The sequence below is a fragment of the Heteronotia binoei genome, chromosome 17, assembly GCF_032191835.1.
Source record: "Heteronotia binoei isolate CCM8104 ecotype False Entrance Well chromosome 17, APGP_CSIRO_Hbin_v1, whole genome shotgun sequence".
NCBI lineage: Eukaryota > Metazoa > Chordata > Lepidosauria > Squamata > Gekkonidae > Heteronotia > Heteronotia binoei.
The window spans coordinates 33,017,638-33,038,929 of record NC_083239.1 but is presented as its reverse complement, the minus strand read 5'-3'; the positions used below and the strand labels follow the sequence as shown (position 1 = coordinate 33,038,929).

The window sequence follows — 21,292 nt, the reverse complement described above, 5'->3', positions numbered from 1 at the left end:
TACTGCATTTGTATCTGTCTATAAGTATAATAATTTGTAATTCCTGGAAGATAAGCTCTGAAGATCAAGATTCTTTTTTAGAGCTGAATAACATCTACAAATACAAGAGAGGATTAAGAAATACAGCCCTAATTCAGTGCTTTATCAACAGTGAATTTTGGATATTTTCATATAATTTTGGGAATATGTAGCTAGGCGGATAGAATTCAGGTGTTGCAGTGTGTAGAAAAGAAGTCATCAGCTAGGTTTGGAAACTTTAGCTCTGTTCTTGTGAGAGCTTAATTCCTGTGGGTGAGGGACTGTGTCAACAGCCTTAATTTCTGTTAGAATGATTCTCCATTTCCTCATGGATTAAAATAGGATTACTTGTGTGGCTACTGAAGACCTATGTGCTTCCTTGTTACCATTAACAAAGTAATATTCCACACAGCATAGTCCTTTCACTGTTAGCTATTAATCTTTTTGATCTTTCAGTTTTAATAAGATTTTGGTTTTTTAACCACCTTGAAACTATTTAAAATAAAGAAGTGGTATAAAATCTTTTATGAATGCGATTGGCATTATTTGTGCAGTTTGCTACACAAAGCCCATTGATGCATCAGTTCTCTCTCTCTTCCACACCCACACACAGTGTCAAGCCTCTCCATGATTTTTAAAGTGGTCATAGATTGTACCATAACTGGTGTGATACCATAACTAGCTTGGTCTCCATGTGCACTGGTTCAATTTTGGACGGGGGTTGGGGTGGGGAGAGCTTGTAATCAGAGTTCTATCTAAGCTGTGGAGTCTTATAAACAAACATTCTACTTCGTGAGCTACTGGTATTAAAGTTGTGAGCTACTGCATAAAATAGTGTGCTCTGGGGCCATTTTTTCTTAGCTAAGTCAAAAATGTATGAGCTGGAGGTTTAATTGTGACCCATCTCACACTAACTCAGATTAGAGGGAACACTGCTTGTAATGCTGATGTCTCCCCTCCCCTGCAGGAATTAGGTCTGTTTCAGGATGCAGGGGAAGAAGTGGCCCTCCCCAGTGGTCCAGCCCCCCCCCCCCCCCCTTACACAGTGAGTTCTGCATTCGCTGCCCCCCAATAGAAGTTATTTTCAAAGTAGCTGGTGTCATTCCCTAATCCCTGCAGCTAACACAGGGTATGAACATGGAAGTGTACATTAGTGCTTTTCATTTTCCCCACAACTCATGTTTTTGAAAATTGGTTATCGGGGGGGGGGGGGGTGCACCAGAAGTTAGCCTTGCCTAGGGCACCAGATATTCTAGGGCCGGCTCTGCTCTGCATCCCCCCTCCTCGTGCACCCCGCGCGGCTTCTCAGGAGGACCAAACTGTATTGCAGTACTGATTTGGGAAAAACTCCCGATGACTTTGGTACTGCCAAGTTTTAGGGATGCCAGCCTCCAGGTTGGACCTGGAGATCCTCAAGAATTACAGTTTTTCTCCAGACTACAGAGATCAGTTCCCTTGGAGAAAATGGATGTTCTGGAGGGTGAGCACTGTACCCCACTCTCTGTCAACCAATGCCTCTCTAGCATTGTACCCCACTGAGGCCCCTGTCCCCCCCCCCAGGCTCCATCCCCATCAAAGGGAGGAGGGGAGAACAAGGTTGTAAGTCGCTTTGGGTCACCATTGCGGACTGGGGAGAAAAGAAGCAAGAGGCTGCAACACGATGACATGACATGACATGATGGCAGCCTCCCCCCAGTCCCTGCTCTTGGGGGGTTTGACAGTCCCAGCCCTTTTTCCCACCTGCTGCATTAACCCTAAGGGCGATGGCTGCTCTTTGGGACATCTTTTGGTGTGACCCTCTGCCCATGAGGTAGGGAAGCAAGTGAGCCATCATCCTGGATGGCGTCATAGCAAGGCCCCCGGAATCAGAAAATCACAGAATCATAGAGTTGGAAGGGATCTCCAGGGTCATCTAGTCCAACCCCCTGCACAATACAGGAAATTCACAAATACCTCCCCCTAAATTCACAAGATCAGCGTTGCTGTCAGATGGCCATCTAACCTCTGTTTAAAAACCTCCAAGGAAGGAGAGCCCACCACCTCCCGAGGAAGCCTGTTCCACTGAGGAACCGCTCTGTCAGGAAGTTCTTCCTAATGATGAGCTGGAAACTCTTCTGATTTAATTTCAACTCATTGGTTCTGGTCTTACCTCCTGGGGCCACAGAAGACTATTCCATACCATCCTCAATATGACAGCCCTACAGGTACTTGAAGATGGTGATCATATCACCTCTCAGCTGCCTCCTCTCCAAGAGCAAGTATGCTCCCCATCAACACTTGTGTAGAGAGCTGGTCTCTCTTCTTTCTTACAGACTAGTGATTTTCCAGAACAGGGCCAAGGCAAGCACTCTTACCTTTGCCAGCCCAGAAGGCACAGTGAGAAGCTCCTTCCTCCTTTGTTCCTGATCACGACTACTTGGCACTACCCAATGGGTTGATCACCCAGCATCACTTCCCTGGCTGAGCATTTTCTAAACATTTTGACTTTTGCTTTTTTTTTTTAAAGGCCAAATGATGTAAATAAAGCAACAAAATGTCTAGTTTAAAAAAAAATTAAAATGTCTTTTTTTGCTGTGACGTGTGCTTCCTTCTTCCAAACCCATATAGAGAGCCAGTTTGGTGTAGTGGTTAAGTGCATGGACTCTTATCTGGGAGAATCGGGTTTGATTCCCCACTCCTCCACTTGCAGCTGCTGGAATGGCCTTGGGTTAGCCATAGCTCTCGCAGTTGTCCTTGAAAGGGCAGCTGCTGTGAGAGTCCTCTCAGCCCCACCCACCTCACTGGGTGTCTGTTGTGGGGGGAGAAGATATGGGAGATTGTAAGCCTCTCTGAGGCTCTGATTCAGAGAGAAGGGCGAGGTATAAATCTGCAATTCTTATATTTAAGTGACGCCAGTATTTGATGTTAAACTAACCTTTTATAAGTGAAGTTATGTTCTTGGCTACCACTGGGAATTGTACCTTCCCCTACTCTAAGGATTATAATATGTGTGATGGGGAAGGGAGAAAGTTCATTTTTCTTGCTTCCTTCTCCCAATCCCTTATGTTATGTTATTCAGGGCTCTTTTTTTAGCAAGAACACAATTCCAGCTGGCTTGGTGTCAGGGGTGTGACCTAATAGCCAAGAAGGGAGGGAGAAACACTGGAAAAGTTTCTCTACAGTGGGAGGTGTATTCAAGAAGGATGGCTCATAGTGGGTCCCAGTTAACAGAATAGGACATTCACACTGCTCCCCACCTACCAATCCAAATATGCCACAAATCGCAGAAAGGTGGGGGAGCACTGGGATGCTGTGCTGAAGGACAAGCTTTTTGAAGTTGGCATTAGCAAATTTAATAGTTTTGGGGTCCAAATTACCCCCACCTTAAGGCTTATGCAGCTAAAATTCTATGTTTGGGACAAGTATTGGCATTTAGACTTGCTTATACCCTCAATATTCCCTTAACAAGTAGTACTGAGAAGGACTGTTTGATTGGTTGATTGTTGGCTACATGTGTGCTGTGTAGCCAGGAGATCCTAGGACTGTCTGGCAGGCAAAAGTTCTAGCTTTTTAGCATTATTCAGGTTGCACCACAAGGAGGCGAGCTAGAACTCTGCATCTCAAGGAGTCATCAAGCTGGCTCCAGGGGTTCCCAGGGCAGGAGCACACAAGGAACCAGTCAAATGTTATAAATTTTTTCTATAAAGTTTATTAAATGAATAGAGAAGTTAGTATGAATACAGAAATCTTTTTCTCCCAACTACAGCCTTGGTCCTAGTTCATCAAGTTAATCTGCTGCATTTGTTAACCATAAAAGGATTGATCGTGTCTTGCAGATCTCCAGTCTGAATCCCTCCAGCAGTCTGAATTCATTCACCACTTTGGTCAGCTTGTAGCACAAGATCCTCAGCTCCTGCTGACCTCAGTGTTCGACCTCTCCAAGCCACCTGGCCATTATCCCTTGTTGGTGTTCCAGGCTGGTGTACACTTGCGCCTATGTTCTGGGCACCATGGACTTTGCGTTGACTTCTGGAATCTCTGGAAGCTGAAGACTTCTGACCTTGCTATACTATACCAAGGACATTTTAGGAGCACATGTTCAATTGTTTCTGTTTCTCGCAACTCGCACTGGCAGAGTCTCTGAGCAGATAGAATTTTCTTATACCTTCCTTCAAGGGCAGCAGACAGATAATAGAATATGCAGACAACAACACTGTGATATGCCGGCTAAAATATTTAGTAAAACTTTATCAAAAGTACTATATCACAATTCTTACAAAACCTTCTAATTATTGTATCTGTTAAAGAAATTTAGAACTATCTTGCTCCAAAATTAAACCATTTATGTGATAAAAGAGAGCATATTTGCCAGTCAAAAAAAGCATTCTGCCACCTAATCTGTGAAGGCTTTTGCAACAGATTAGGTTCAGGACTGACTTAAAAGTGGCATATAAATTTAAGCACAAGTGATACTGAGGGGATGATAATTTTGAAAGAAACAAAGAGATTACAGAGAGCATTTACCAATCAAAACCAGAAGGCTTTTGCATCTGTTTTAGAAGTAGTTATGGACTGATTTGCTCCTAATACATATAATATAACAGGAGGTTGATAACCTTGACATGTACAGGAACATCCTTGACAAAGAATTTGATGAAATGAGCCTAAACCGGGTGCTCATTTGATGGATTTTGTTGTAACATTGTATTTCCTTCTAATATGACAAATAGCTTTGTAAGAACCGTGATATAATACTTTTGATAAAGTTTTACTAAATATGTTAGCCAGCATATCAGTGTTGTTTGTCTGTATGTTCTTTACTATGAACTGTGATCCCATCATGTTGTTTTTCCTGCCAGGTAATAGAATATGAACAGGCTTTGTTAGTTGTGCAAACCTGTTTTTCTTAAAAAAAAAATAGGGCAAAATACTATTAACCTAATATGCTTGTGGTGCAGGCTACCAAAATATTTCCTATCTCTCAGGAATGTGAGCATTGTGCTTCCCAGGGAGCTGTGACAGCTTTTTGAACTCTCCCCAGATATGACTCAGTGGATTTAAAAGTTATATAGTAGTATCTTGGGGGAACTACTCAAGTCTGTAAAACCATTTTATCAACTTGGTTATTTATTTTATATTGTTATATGCTTTGTGTGTGTAACTCTGACATATGATAAATCGATAAATATATTTGTAACAACATACATCAGTGAACAGCTCTTTTCTGTAATAAAACGTCCATAAATCAAAAGTACATTCCTAAAGATACACAACTAAACAGCATACTCAGGGCTTTTACAGCTGAGATACTGCCTCCAAATTTTGATGCAGTAATTCAGAGCAAGATGTGTCAATTAAAAAGACTTCTAAATAAAGGAAATATTGTAGGATTTTTTGTATTTTGAGTAAAAATTGATATCATTAATGGCATCTGCCTGTGTCCTTTCTGAAGTTTTTAACTTTGATTCCTGGAATTTGATTTTATGACTTACATGGCCCAGCCTGTCGGTGACATTTATGTCCCATCCAGCCCTCCTAACAAATTAAATTGAGAACTCTGGGATAAGTAGACACATGGTTTTGCCTTAAGTAGGTTGTTAAATGCTGTTCAAGAGCGCCTCTCTGACAGAATTTCATTAAACCCTCTGAGGACCTCCTGTGTAGGTTCTTCAATGCTCTTAAAGAGAGCTACTGAGACTGAATCTCTTCCCACATACTGAGTATTCAAAAGGCTTCTCCCCTGTGTGGGTTCACTGAAGAGTGTTACTGTGATGTGACTGAGTCTCTCCGTGCTCTGAGCATTCAAAGGGCTGCCTCCCTGTGTGGGTTTGTTCAGGCTGTTAAAAATGGCCACTTTGACAGAATCTCATCCCACGCTTTGATAATTAAAAGGGCTCCTCTCCAGTGTGGGTTTGTTGATGACTTTGGCCATTGCCTTTCTCACTGAATCACTTCTCACACTCTGAGCATTCAAAGGGGTTCTCCCCAGTATGGGTTGATTAATGATGTTGAAGAGAAGAAGATATTGGATTTATATCCCACCCTATACTCTGAATCTCAGAGTCACAATCTCCTCTACCTTCCCCCCCCCCCCCCACAACAGACACTCTGTGAGGTAGGTGGGGCTGAGAGAGCTTTTTACAGCAGCTGCCCTTTCAAGGACAACTGCAAGAGCTATGGCTGACCCAAGGCCATTCCAGCAGCTGCATGTAGAGGAGTGGGGAATCAAACCCGGTTCTCCCAGATAAGAGTCTGTGCACTTAGACACTACACCAAATTGGCTCTGGAACTGAATGTCTTCACAAACTGAGCATTTAAACGGCTTCTCACCTGTGTAGATTTGCTAACAATGTTGAAGAGTACTCCTGAAACTGAATCTCTTCCTACATACTGAGTATTCAAACAGCTTCTTCCATGTGTGGGTTAATTGATGCTGTCGAAAATGGTCACTCTGACTGAATCTCTTATGCTGAGCATTCAAAGGGCTTCCCCCCTTTGTGGGTTCATTGATGCAGTTGAAGAGTGCCACTCTGAATGTCTTCCCACACTCTGAACATTGAAAAAGGCTTCTCCTCTGTGTGGGTCTGTTGATGCTGTTGAAGATTGCTACTGCAACTGAATCTCTTCCCACACTCTGAGCATTCAAAGGGCTTCTCCCCTGTGTGGGTTCGTTGATGCTGTTGAAGACTGCCACTCCGATTGAATCTCTTCCCACACTCTGAACATTCATGGGGCATGTCCTCTGTGTGGGTTCGTTGATGCTGTTGAAGAGTGCTACTGAGACTGAATCTCTTCCCACACTTTGAACAATCAAAAGGCTTTTCCCTTGTGTGGGTTTGTTGATGCTGTTGAAGATTGCTACCGCAACTGAATCTCTTCCCACACTCTGAGCATTCAAAGGGCTTCTCCCCTGTGTGGGTTCGTTGATGCTGTCGAAGAGTGCTTCTATGACTGAATCTCTTTCCACACTCTGAGCAATCAAAAGGCTTCTCCCCTGTGTGGGTTCGTTGATGCTGTTGAAGAGTGCCACTCTGATTGAATCTCTTCCCACACACTAAGCATTCAAAAGGTTTCTCCCCTGTATGGGTTCGTTGATGCAGTTGAAGATTGCCACTCCGACTGAATCTCTTCTTACACTCTGAGCATTCAAAGGGCTTCTCCCCTGTGTGTGTTCGTTGATGCTCTCGAAAATTGTCACTCCGACTGAATCTCTTCTTACACTCTGAGCATTCAAAGGGCTTCTCCCCTGTGTGGGTTCGTTGATGCTGTCGAAGAGTGCCACTCTGACTGAATCTCTTCCCACATGCTGAACATTCAAAAGGCTTCTCCCCTGAGTGGGTTCGTTGATGCTGCTGAAGAGCATGACTGTAATTGAATCTCTTCCCACACTCTGAGCAGTCAAAAGGCTTCTCCCCTGTATGGGTTCTTTGATGCTGTTGAAGACTGTCCCTCCGAATGAATCTCTTCCCACATGCTGAGCATTCATAGGGCTTCTCCCCTGTATGGGTTTGTTGATGCTTTTGAAGATAGCCACTCCGACTGAATCTCTTCCCACACTCTGAGCATTCATAGGGCTTCTCCCCTGTATGGGTTTGTTGATGCTCTTGAAGATAGCCACTCCGACTGAATCTCTTCCCACACTCTGAGCATTCAAAGGGCTTCTCCCCTCTGTGGATCTTTCGGTGCACATTGAACTGTGATCTGTATCTGAAGGACTTTCCACACTGAAAGCATTTATGTGCCTTCATAATACTGCACTTTAGGAAGCGTACATTATGCTTTCTTCTATCAGAATACACCAATCCAATCTTTGAGCAGTTAAACAGCTTTTTTCCTGAGTGAATTCTTTGGTGCTGAACAAGGTTTGATTTTTCTGAGAAGTTTTTGCCACAGTCTGAGCACCCATAAGGTTTCTCTTCTGCATGTGTTCTTTGATGTCTACAGTGCTCTGCTCTGTGAATCATGGTGTTTTCGCACTGCATGCATTCTTGGGTCTTCTCTCCACTGGACATTTGTAAATGGACATCATATTGGGTTTGATCTGAGACATTCATTCTGCACCCCAAGTTGTTGTCTTTTTCCTCCACCATGTGAATGACGTCTTGGAAATCACTTCCTTGGCAAGGGATGGCTTTTCCCCTCTTCTTGATCATATGGCTGCCTTTCTGCCTCTGAGGTCCTCTTTGATTCCTCAAGTTTCCTCTCATATCTTCATTCTTGATTTCATCAGGCAATACATGATGTAGTTCCTCATCCTCATTCCTCTGGTCATCCCCTGCTGGAATAAAGATATCTTATTAGAACCCACACAAGGAAGTCTAATCTGCACCAAAGTTCCATCCACACTCCAAAGACTTGAGTGGCTTCTTTCTACTGTACACTGAAGTGTACAATAATATATGTTTGAAGTATCTTAAGCCTCCTGCATCAGAGATGCTTGTTTGGAACTCTGAACATTTTTATGGCTGCCCACCTGTGTGTGACTACTTAAACGGAAAGTGCGAAGAAATGCACTTTTGCGTGAAGGTTTGAACTGAGGAAAACCTTCATTCTAAGTTTAAAAGGCTTTCTCTCTCTAAGCAGACAGCAAGCAAGAGAAAATGGGATAGTTAAGTTCTCTCCCTGCCCCCACCCCCAAACTGGGAACAGAGATCTGGAGGAATGAAGACTGGAAAGGCTTGGGGGGGAAATCCTGGATTCCTTAGGTAAAGCTTCTTGATCCCAGTCTGACCTAATCAGTGGGAATGGAAAGAGAGATGATGACTCCTGGGAGAAAGGAGGAGGGGCTCTTTTATGCTCATTCCATCGAAGGAGAGAGAGCTCTTGGCTAAGGTTTGGAGGAGGCAGCCATTGCCATGTCCTGGCCTACACATGGGGAAGAGGCCTGAAGTTAGTGGAATGTCTGCAGAAATCTTTAACTTTCTGAGCTAAGGAGCCTGCCTTATATTTTAAAACTGAGTGGGCATGCATAGAGGCAAGGACAAAAAAATGACATTTACCCATTTTGAATCCCTTGCTCAATTAGTGCTGTGCTAAGATTATGCTTATGAGCCTTTTTTTGTTAATAAATACTGTATAACTTTTTATCTTGGTAGTGTTTCTTTGTGCCACAAAAACCTGCACCATCTTGGACATGCTGTTTTGAAAGGAGCCCTAGTGGTGCACAAGGCAGGAAGCTGTTCCCATGGTAACCAGGCGCTGGGTAGTGGGAGACACAGAGGCAAGGACGTAGAAGGGAACTCAGAATGGAAGGTGGTAGTCCTGACCTTCTCAGCGGGCAGTTCCCCACAAAGGTTAATTGCTGCTGGTGGTTGAACAGAAGGAGAAAAAAGTCCCTCCAGATGTTGGGAAAACCATATTTGTAAGGGTGGAACAGGCTTGCAGGCCGTAGCAGGACCATTCCACCAGTTGAAATAAGGACTGGTTCCTGACTGAGGCTCCCTCCACACCCCAAGCAATTATACGGTTTCTCCCCTAAGGGAAACTGGTGTCGGTGAACTGACATTCATTCTCTCTGACCAAAGGTTTTTGCAAAGACACCACTTTCATTTTCATTTTCCCTGAAGTGGATTCTGTGGTTCACACACAGGCCTTTTGCCCTTTTTTTTTTTACTGACTTTTCTTCTTGGGCTGGGATTTCAAGGAAACCCCCTCCTTAGCAAGGAACCGGGTTAACTCTTCTCTTACCTCTGTGGCATTCCTCCTGCTTCTGTGATCCGTTTCCATCTCCAAAGTTTCCTTTGGCATCTTCATTCTTGACATTTTCTAAAGAGAATCTCTGGAATTCCCCAGCTGTCTCCTCTACATCTGCTGCTGGAATAAAGAAGGAGTTTTCATCAGCACCCAGGCAAGAAGCTGAGCAACCAATTAGGCCCTCCTCTGAAATTCAGGCACTGGTAACACCCTATCCTTGCCAGGCCTTCCTGCAGAGCTGATGTCATATTCTGCCTTTCCTTCCCCTCTCCACCTCTACACTGTATGTGCTTCAAAGGGGGAAATGGCAAATATTCATTCCCCTGTTTTTCCCATTTCCCTTGCCCTGAAGCACTTTTGATTCTCTGATCTTGACAAATAAATATAGGAAGTTATCAAAATATCCAGTCTGGTAATGACACAAAGAGCGTCCTTTTAGATGTGATGAGAAACAAGAAGAAGCTGATTTTCAGCCTCCCAAAAATACACGTTATCCATGGGGCAGTTAGAAGCCAGGAGCTCACAAAGTGAACCCTGCAGTTCAAAAGGGACCCCTGTGGTTTTTGAAGAGGCACCAGTTGTCAGGGCGACAGGTAATGACCAATGACAAAAGCAACCCTGCAGTGTATGGCCACCGACACAGAACCATTTTCTTGCTATCTCTGCACCATTCTCTAGGCCTTGACTAATACACAGCCATGTCTGAATCATCCAAGTATTTCTGCCTTTCCAAGAAGCACAGCCTGTCTCTCTGGAAAGAAGACTTTCTTAAGGTCAGCAAAAGATAGCCAGAAGACTGGCTTACAGAGACTCAAGGTCATTTTGTTTGGCCCCCTGGAATTCCACTCTACACAGTGCTGAAAAGTCCAGATGCAACTCCAGAAGAGTCTATCCTGTTCCATCCTTCTCAAACCCTTGCAACATGCAGTGAGCCGGCACATAAACATGTGATCAGCCTAACCAGGGTGATGGAAGGGAAGTTAGTTTGGCAGCACTTAGAGCAGCACAGCATTGTCATCATTCTCAATCGCCTTCCCTGGAGACGGGGAGACAGTGCTGGTTAGCCTAGGAGAAACCTGAGCATTGGGGCAGGCTGATCGGACAGGTCTAACTGGCTTCTTCTCTCTGTGTGCATCTGTTTTTCTGTTACAGATGCTTTCCTGCTTCCAGAGAGTGGAAGGTACTTAGCCCTTGGGGAGGAGTTGGTCACTTGCCTCTTGGGGAGACAGGAGGAGACCAGTGTTCCCTCTAAGCTGAGTTCGTGTGAGCTAGCTCACAGTTTTTTAGCCTCTGGCTCACACATTTTTGTCTTGGCTCAGGAAAAATGGCCCCAGAGCAAACTAATTTATGCAGTAACTCACAACTTTAATGCCAGCAGCTCATGAAATAGAATTTTTGCTCACAAAACTCCACAGTTTAGAGGGAGCATTGGAGGAGACTACAGAGCTTTCCTTATGTTGTGGCTTAACCAACTATGCTTCAACTGAGAACTTGACTCTGTGTTTACTGGGTTGATAGAGTCAGTGGGAATCTCTTCAACAGCACATGTTCCCACACCTTTAGGGTGAGGACCAATCCCCCTCACCAGAACAGAGAGGGCTGTGTGGTTTGGCTACAGCCAGTTCCTCTAGGGTTGCAGTGTCAACTGGTGGGACTATCAGGGTAGAACAGCTCCAAAGAAAGTACTCAAACCCATCTCCGCCTAAAGAATGAAGTCATCCAGGAGACTGCAGGAGAAAAGGGTTGGTGTGCCTTTTGGCCTCGTCCAGTTCTTAGGTAAAAAAACCCTTTTCTGGAATATCCAGTATTTAAGGAGTGCAGCCCCTCAACAGCCACAGCCAAGCTTAGACCCAGAAGGATATTCTGAATCTCCACATCCCAGGCTCAGAAGGCCTCCCTTCCTCCTGACCTAGCAGGCTTGATCACTCTACCAAGCCAATAGAAGTGAAGAGGAAAGGTCCTGTGCTATTCCTTGCTCATTCCCTTGACATAACTGTGAAGGATACTCACTAGCAGGCAGGTCATTTGGGAGAGTAAGAGGCTCTTGAGATCTTCCTGAGAAACTTTCTGGCTGTTCTTCAGACACAAGTTTTCATCTCTCTCCACTGTAGCCTGTCCTGGAGGCCCCCAGTAAGGGGCAAGTAGCTGGACAGGCCTCACAACCACATACTGCTTTTCAGTATTTTGATTTCTGCATCATCCCAATGGCAGCAATTGGCACTCTTGAAAGATACTTACCCAGAGAGGCCACATTCCTGTAATTCTCCAGCATGACTTCCCTATAGAGAGCTTTTTGGCCTGGATCCAGCAGGGCCCACTCAGCCATGGTGAAATGCACAGCCACCTCCTCAAAGGAAAAGGGAGACTGAAAGACAAAGCAGATTCTCTTGTCACAGGTCATTCCAGGCAAAGAAAACACTCTCAACAGGGAGCATTCTGGGAGGGTACAGGATGCCGAGCTTGCTATGAGTAAAGAGATCTGCTTTCAGAGGCTCTCTTGCTCAGACACCTGGAGCAAAGGCATCCTTGAGAAAGGAGTGGGCTAAACTGTCCCCTTTTATCCCCATACCTGGACCAGAGAGGAAGCAGACATTTGCACTCCACTGCAAAGATGACAGCTTGGCAACATCTCTTCACTGCCTGCAAGGGAGAGAAAATTGGAAGGGCGAATTTTAGCCTCAACTTTGTATATTGTTAAATTTATAATAGTTTTTAATAATAAACTATGGGAGAGTTGGAGGAGAAGCACCAGGTACCCATGAGACTTGGGCAGTGGGCAGTTAGAAATGCCACCGACATGTTTCAAACTTCTCTTTTGTGGTCTCCCATCCAAGGACTAATCAGGGCTTACCCACCTTAGGTTCTGAGACCTGATGAGATTGGGCTAGCTAGGGCTATCCAACTCAGAGGAACACAGAGGCTAATAGCTGCACCCACATTTGCCTTCCTTTTCTTTTTTGAACCACCCTGACTCCCTCTAATGCAAGGAGAGTGAAATACAACTATTTTAATTAAATAAGAGTGGAATTGCCTTCCAGGAATCTGTCTATTCCCCCTTTAAGTGAGTGGCCATCACTACATCCTGTGGCACTAAGTCCCGGTAGTTGAATCTGCGTAGTGAACAGAAGTATTTCCTTTTACTAGTGCCCCAAATCTTCTACCCAATGACCTGACTTAAGTGCTCCAATCCCATTTGGGAAGGAGGCACACTTACCATTTGACAGGGAATCCTGGGCACACTTCTGGGACTGCGTCTTCTGACTCTCCTCTGACGGAGTTCCTTCTGCCTCACAAAACTTCTCTTCCATCTTTACAGCTGGTGTCCACATCTGAAATAACGGTTAGGGAGACTAGTAAGAGAAGAAATGGAAGAAGCTGAAGGAGCTGGATTCTGCCCCACTCCCAGACTTCTCAACTGTGCATCAGCCAGCAGAGCTGGTTCCACTCCATGGCAAGAATCTGGGTTGGGTTTTCTGCTCTGCTGGAGGGCTGCAGGCTTTTAGATTCTCTCTCAAGATACTCGGCTCTAAGGTCCACACTCAAGTCCAGCAAATCAGGCAAAGTTCCTTTATTATTAAAGGGAAGGTGAGGTGTCCTCGAATAACAATAATTACTCACACAAAGATTAAACATCTTCTGAAGGCTACCAAACTACAACAAAATGAATACAATCAGCCAACTTACTCGAACCTCAAAGGCAGGTGAGTATCCTGCCCAAAAAAGCATGCGATAACCCCCGCACCTGCTTTGCTTTATCCTGAGGTTAACCTGTTAACAAACTGCCTCTCCCTCCCTCCAGTCCAGCTATTAATTAAGATGATTCAGTTATGTGCTCTAGCAAGATGAAAACTGGACAGTTCCTGCAGTGACCTGCAAGGTCAATCCTCCCTCTTTATGCCTCCTTTAGCTCTTCAGAGTTGCTGTCTTGGGCCAGAACCAGTCTCTTCCTTACACCAGCCTAGTAAATGTCAAGAGTGACAATGGGATCTAATGCAAGCCCTGTCTTTTTTGGCACCTATTGAGTCCAAACATGTCATGAGGATGGCCAAATGCCTCACCTATTTGGAGGTGCTATCTTATAGAACAGCCTTTACTTTGACTCGATGTGCAGTTATTCCTTCAAAGGTGCTATATGGGAAATATAGGAAGATCCCATATGAAGACAGATGTTGGCCTTGTTCCATGGGAGAAGGGGAATCAATGATCCATATGTTCTTGCGATGTCCATTCCATCAAGTATATAGGAATAAGTTTATTTCCCCATTTTTAGATGGAACAATAGCAGATGCAGACAAGGCCTGCCTGGAGAAACTTTCAGCTGATGAAAATCCGCTTATCTCCAGACAAATAGCTAAATTCTATTACCATTTGGTAAAATTCCACAATAAGAAATATGATTCGGTATGATTTGTATGACTTGCTGGAATTGTAGGATATATATGATTTTATAGACATTTTATATTTGACGTTTTAGACTTATTTTAGACTTTTTGGATTCTTACAAGGTTTGAATGATCAAATATACTTTTTGGAATATTTTTGGTGGTTTTAATAAGGATGTACTATGGTTAATTGCCTGTGCTTGTAAATAATGTTCTTTGACTGGAAACAAATATTAATTCATTCAAAGCCTAGTAAATTCTCTAAAGGTAGAAATATCTGGCAGGGAAGCCTTAGGATAAGATCCTTGCTGGAACTGAGCAAAGGACACCCTCTCACCTACTCTGCCTGCCTCTTCTCCTCTGCCTGGCTCAGGAGGAAACCTTCTGCCAGGGCCACTGCTTGGGAACTGGTCTTGGGCTCACATCCTCTCACCCAGCACTGTATTTCCTGGGGCAAAATGGGCAGAAACTGTTCCAAGAGCACCAGGTCCAAGATCTGTTTCTTGGTGTTCCTCTCTGGCTCCAACCACTGGTTGCAAAGTCCATGGAGCTGACTGCAAATCTCTCAGGGTCCATCAGCCTCATGGTAGCGGAACTGCCAGAACCATTGGTTACATACCTCTGCAGTCATAGGGTACTGAGACAGGTTCTCTGGCACAACTCTTTCCCAGTATTCCACACCACTCCCAGCCTGGGTGGGATGAGGACTCTTGCCTTCTGGATCCTCCTCTTCCATCTCTTTCCCCTTGGATCACCTCCAACTGTGGAAAGATACCCTTATCATATGCTATGAAGAGGTAGGGGAAAGGAAATCAAAAAGGCAGAAAGAAACCAGAAGAGAACAGAGCTACATCACCGACCCCAAAGGACTGGCCCAGTGGATCAGATGGAACATCACTGTTGCAGTTTGTGGATCAGGGTTAATGTCATTGTGCTATATTACATATCAAGCTTTGTTAAACATGCCTGTTTGGTCCTTCAGGAAAGTAAACAGTCTCCATTTGGCTCTTTAAAAGTCTGTTGAGGATTATATTATATTGGCTTTAGATAGTCAGGGAATCAATCTGTCCTAGGGGCTACGTCTCAATGTAAACTGGAGCCCTGTATATAGTGACTATTATCAGCTTCTGTATTGCCATATCTTCTCAATAGGGTGGAAACATTACGCAATAGTTCTGTCCAAGTAGCCAGCAGCGGGGTTGTCCAGCCTCTCCAGGTCTGGGCAGATGGAGCACCTGGATGAACAGGAGAAGGGGGAAGCAGTGAACCCCCAGGGAAAGGTCAGATTGGAGGGGGGGGGGGGATGCTGACTCAAATACATAGTGAAGAAGCCAACTGGCATTAATGATTTCTCCCCTCCTGATCAGGCAAGGGACTTCCTTCTGAGCCTCCTTAAGACCCCTGTGGCTGAGAATTTATTTTTGTTTACAAAACTCAGACCCCACCTCTCTGTCTCCACAAGAGCCACCAAGAAAGCTAACAAATTAAAACATGCATCAGAAAAATCACACCAAAAATATTGAAAGCCCTTGAAATTAACTGAGACCCTGGGTTAAGCTTGAGAGGAGATGGATGGAGCATAAGAACAGGGGCTCAGTTAACTACCACAGCATCCCACAATTAAGAAGGAGGCATCATCGATCTCCAATTCTGATATATTTTTGTGCCCCCCCCCCCCCCGAATTAAACCCAAACAAATGGTAAACATATGAACAAAACTTGTTAATCCTGTTTGGTCCTGGGGTCTGTTAAACGTCTTCATTATGTTCTATATTAATTTTATGCTCACCCACTACCTATATGTATGGACTGGTCACTTCCTCTTCGATGTATCTGAAGTAATGTGCTTCCACAGGAAAGCTTATCCCTTAAATAAACATCCTTTGGTCTGAAAGGCGTCGCTGGGGCTGATTGTGTTCTGCTGCTTCAAACCAACACGCCTGCCCACCTGAATCTGGACCTGGCAGCCAGCATCCCTCTTTCCCAAGATTTAAGAACTTATCCCTCCCCCGCCCCATATCTTACCTGTGAAGAGACCTTCCCAGGATCCTGCTGTAGGGCTTTCCGCCCTACGTTACCTATCTGAAGCCCCTCCTCGTCTCTTCGGCAATTTAGAAGTAAAACCTTCACACACACACGCTCCACAACCGGAAAAGAGCCTTTCCACCCTTCTGGCCCCTCCTTGCTCGGCTTCTCTAGCAAACAGGTCTCTTGGTTTAACTCTTTCAGGGCTGCAGAGGAACAAGAAATGCTCTCCCTCCTTTCCCCCAGGAGCAGCGCCCAGAGTCGACCTGGACAGATCAGACTCAGCCAGGCTGCCGTCCGTAAGATCCCATGGAGTTCAATAGGGCTACTCGGGAGTAACTCTGCACAGGGTTGCGCACCCAGGTTATCCAGTGCTGTTCAGTCATCTCAGAAAATTGGGTGGCTGAATGGAGGAGGAGGAGGAGAAGCAACAGCAGCAGCAGCCCGGGTTTGAGACAAAGAGGAGCAAGGGGTTTCCAAGGCCAGAAGCAGAGGTGGTTGGCCTCTGCAGAATCTTCCTTGGTGGTCTCCCATCCATATACCAACCCTGATTAGCTTACAAGATCTGACAAGATCAGACTGTACCCATGTGACCTTCCCTCCTGCGGCATGTATTGGTTAGTCTCAAAGGGACCAGAGGATCATGGTGGCCACTTTTCTCTTTGGCAGGGCTGCTTAGCAGAGTAAGACATTCCCTTGCAGGAAGGCCTGTTGCCAGCCAGCAAGGGTTGTAGCTCTTCAGTTTCAGCCTGAGAGGAAGCTGTTGACCCCTCAGAGCAATTGTCAATGGCTTTCATAGGTTGAAGTTGAACAGCTGCAGGCTTTGCTAACAGATGGATCCACAAAGGAACTACCCTGCCCAGCAATACTCCCTCTAAGTTGTGGTCTTGTGAGCAAACATTCTACTTTGTGAGAACTGGCATTAAAGTTGTGAGCTACTGCATAAATTAGTTCGCTCTGGGGCCATTTTTCCTGAGCTAAGACAAAAATGTGTGAGCTGGAGGCTAAGAAACTGTGAGCTAGCTCACACTAATTCAGCTTAGAGGTACACTGTGTCCCAGGTAACTTCAGGGATCTCTCATTTTCATGATGAGAAAGCAGAAGGAAACAATCAGACCTTCCACAACCAGCAACGGAATCAGTGCCTAAAACTAGCTATCCACTCACCACTAAACTGTAGCTCTTGTGAATCCCTGCTGTGAGTCTACATTGCAGGGAAGAATTTTTAGCTATTCCTGAGAAGATCAGGAGTTGGTCCTTTGGCTCCTGACTGGAGGAAAGGACAGTGGACTGGTGGTGGTCTTCCAAAGCTGAGATGCACACAGGTATACTCCAGCTGTCTGTACCTTGTTAAGCTGCCTTCTTGAACTCAAAGGCCACCTGACCCGGACTGAGATGGGCGACCTCTGTGACACCTTCCTCACCCTCCGGTCCACTGGAGGTACTAATATGCTGCTCTGTTGCCCCTGCTTTCCATGACACATCTTTGATTCTTGCTTTATGCTTACTTCAATCTCTGTAACACTGCTTGAGTCGTCTTGTAATTTTGCTGGTGCTGCTTTGCCTGTCTCATCCAACCCTGACTCACACAAAAACAAATACCTTGTAGATCTAGCGAAAGTGTTGGCTTCAAAATATACATGTGCACAAAAACCCTGATCCCCTAAGCTGCACAAATCCTGTAATCACAAAATTTTGATCTAGGGAATGAATGGTTGTGAACGTGGATGCAATCTGTTCCACCCAATATCCATAACCTGATAAACAACAATGAGAAGCTCGCAGGATTTGACTTGCCACGCAAAATATGGAAGATGGCTAATAGAATACAAACAAGACCAGTTACTTAAATAGGACAAAATACCAGGACCCAAATGCATTTGTAGTGCAGCCCACGTCTCACAGGAATGTGACAATTGTGCTCTCCAGGGAGATGTGATGGAGCTCCCTGAACTCTCCCCAGCTGCAATTGAGTGGATTGAAAATTTACATATTAGTATTTAGGGGGATTGCCAAATCAGTCTGCATACCCTTTGTATCAACTTACATATTTTATATTATTACTAGGAATAAGGCCCATTGTGAGAAAAATACAATGGGCTCTAGAAAGAATTTCTGGGCGAGAGCCCCCTCACCCTTGCTTTCTTCCCACCCATCCAAGTGAAGGCATTCACTCCTCCCCATCTTTGGTGTCTCCCCACCCCCAATACCACTCACCTCTTTCTCTCAACTACCCTCACACCCTTGGCATTCCACTACTCCCCCTCCCATGATATTCACTCACCCCTCACTTTTCACTCACCTCCCCATTCCTGCTGTCTTTCCACCCAACCAGCAGCTGGAACAGATGCCAGCTTCCCCCTCCCCACATGTGTGTGTGTCCCTGTGTCATGATGGCACAAAGCCCTGAAACAGGCCCAGAATAGAGATAAAGATGAATAATTAGGGGGGGCACGACAGTCACACAAACTCTGAAGTGCAGCATTCCTTTTGTTTGCAGTGCATTGTTGTCACCTTTTCCTGTCATATTCAGCCTTGCACCATTTAGCATCAGTGTGAGTTTGTGACATGATCTGGATTTTTTGGCCTGGCCTGGCTGTGTTATGGCATAACATAGAGTATGTGCCTCAAGGAGGCCATTTTTGGTAGAGGGATTGATCTGACTTCAGCTTTTCATCTTCTCCCCACTCCCTGTAGCCTCTGCCTAGGAAAAATAGTCTTTCTCCACAGTATGGACCAAAGCAGGAGGGAAGCAACCTCAGCAGGGTATAATGACACAGAGTGCACCCTGCAAATCAGTCACTTTCTCCAGGGAGCTGATCTCTGTGATCTGGAGAGCAGTTGTAATTTGGAGTGATCTCCAGCCCTCACCTGGAGATAGGCAACAATGGTTCCCCAGGAAGAAATGGCTGCCTTGGAGCGTGGACTCTATAGCATTGTACTTGTCTGAAGCCCCACCCTTCCTCAAACCCCACCCTCTCCAGGCTCCACCCCTGAAATCTACAGGAATTCCCCAACCTGGAGTTGGCAACCCTATCTCCTTCTCAGCCAACCATCAACCTACCTTTATCTGCCCTCTGACTTCAGCTTTCCATCTATTCCCCCCATCCCTGCAGTCTTTGCCCAGGAAAAGTGCACAGTGGGGCCCAAATACGCTTATTCTCCTCTCCCCCTTTCGATCTGCACAGCAACCAGGCCCATAGCTACAGTGGTGCCCAGGGAGGGCCAGGCCACTCCATTCAACCCCTTCTTCCATCTGTATGGCCCCCTCCATTGGAGGGCCTCCAATCTGCCTCCTTTGATCACCACCGCTCTGAACAAGTGCTCTAACCGGGCCCCTGCAGCTGCTGTGGTGGCTGACCCTCCCCAGCACTCATGCCCCAGGGATGGGACTCACTCCTGGGACCACCTCACCACACCAGCACAGAAGAGTGCCAGGAAAGAGACTCTCCAAGCATTGGGATGCTGAGGGAGGAAGCCTTCCTTGGAACAGAAACAAGCTCCTATTAGTTGGATCCTCAGCAGCCAGAAGCAGCGGAGAGCTTGGAATCTGAGGGTGGGCAGTTCCTTCGGGAGGGGGGAAGGCGGCTTCACTTTTGCCTGGTCAGAGACCAGCAGGGAGGGGCTTCAGAGTGGCACGGGTGGGGGGGAGAAGCCTACTTCCAGCCAAATCCCCCTGGAAGGTTTACTGAGTTAGACAAATGGAGGGAGGGGGGAGTTGTCACTTTACTTGAAAAGCAGATAAAGTGTTTAGGGTCAAACCAGGTGACCCCCTGGCTCCCCACCAAACATGAAATCCTGGCTACGCAACTGACAAAAACCCTGTGTGGTAGATTAGACTGAAAGTCTGTGACTGGTCCAAAATCATCCAGTCAGCTTCCACGGCAAGAACCTGGGTCTGGTGCTAAGCTCTGAAGTGCTAAGCGCTATGTCACACTGGCAGTGCTAAGAGCTACGTCACACTGGCAGTCATGGGGGGCAGGGCTGCTGTTGAACAGGAGCAAGCAGCCTGGCCTAGAGCAGCCAACCTCCGGGTGGAGCCTGAAGATCTCCTGGTATCACAACTGAACTCCAGACAACAGATCTAACTCACCCTGGAGAAAATAACTGCTTTAGAGAGTGGATATTAAGCTGAGGTCTTTCCTGTTCTCAAACTCTGGTTCCTTAGACTGCACTACAAAGTCTTCAGGAATTTCCCACCAACCTGGAGCTGGCAACCCCAATGGGTTCTCCCTTAAAGGCCAAAATAGGTCTGGAATGGGCTCCTTCCCCTTGCCTTTTACTGACAGAACCAAGGTTAGATGCTTTTTACTGACAGAAGCAAGTTTTGGTTGCCTAGCAACAGCCACTGCTTAGCAGCTTCCCCAGTCACCCAGAGGGCAGGAGAGAGGAGCAGTCTCGGTCAATGCAACCAAGTGCACTTGAGTGATATTTGACGGGCCAATGGCTGATGTGGTATGCATTAATGGCCAGTGGGAGAGCTGGAAAGTGTCAGTAGACTGGTGTTTTATATATATACTAAGAGTAAGGCCCATTGTGAAGAAAAATACAATGGGTTCTAGGAGGAGGCTCTGGTCAAGTGCTCCCTTACTCCTGCTGTCTTCCAAACCACCCAAGTGAAGGCATTCACTCCCCCCCACACACACACACACCCCTCAAGAGGAGCTGATCTCTGCCATCTGGAGAGCAGTTTTAATTCTGAGTGATCTCCAGCCCTTGCCTGGAGATTGGCCAGAGTGGTTCCCTAAAAGGAAATGGCATTGTACCTGTCTGAGGTCTCATCCCTTCTCAAACCCCACCCTCTCCAGGCCCCACCCCTTAAATATCCAGGAATTTCATAACCTGGAGTTGACAACCCCATCTCCTTCACTTTATCTGCCTGTGACTTCAGTTTTCCATCACCTTCGCCCTCTCTGCAGCCTCTGTGTAGGAAAAGGACAGGCTTTTTCCACAGTGAGGGGGAAACCAAAGCAGTTTACATCATTCTCATCTCCTGCCTTTGACCTGAATAACAACCCTGTAAGGCGAGTTAGGCTAAAAGTCTGTGACTGTTCCAAAATCAACCAGTCAGCTTCTACAGCAAGAACCTGAGTCTGGCGGACCCCACTCTGAAACCCTAATTGGCATGTCTTCCTCACACTCCACCACAGAATCTCCAGAGATTTCCCACCAACCTGGAAAGTTATCACCAAAGG

General features: G+C 45.8%; 2 protein-coding genes across 2 annotated transcripts; both read right to left on the bottom strand.

Moving 5' to 3' along the window:
- Window positions 1–6,569: 6,569 nt before the first annotated feature.
- On the bottom strand, window positions 6,570–7,797 carry LOC132586477 (zinc finger protein 135-like; the record flags this gene model as incomplete). The annotated part of the gene is made up of 1 exon (XM_060258569.1): window positions 6,570–7,797. A coding segment is annotated over exon 1 (1,176 nt), but the record flags the coding sequence as incomplete, so codon positions are not given.
- An 18-nt stretch (window positions 7,798–7,815) lies between these two features.
- Window positions 7,816–14,808, bottom strand: LOC132585767 (zinc finger protein 665-like). Its single transcript, XM_060257653.1, has 7 exons — window positions 14,692–14,808; window positions 12,905–13,019; window positions 12,260–12,330; window positions 11,929–12,055; window positions 9,685–9,810; window positions 8,059–8,272; window positions 7,816–7,870 (listed from the first exon to the last, which is right to left on the bottom strand). The coding sequence occupies exons 1-7, from the start codon at window positions 14,806–14,808 to the stop codon at window positions 7,816–7,818; spliced, it is 825 nt and encodes a 274-aa protein (XP_060113636.1).
- Between the last annotated feature and the right edge of the window lie 6,484 nt (window positions 14,809–21,292).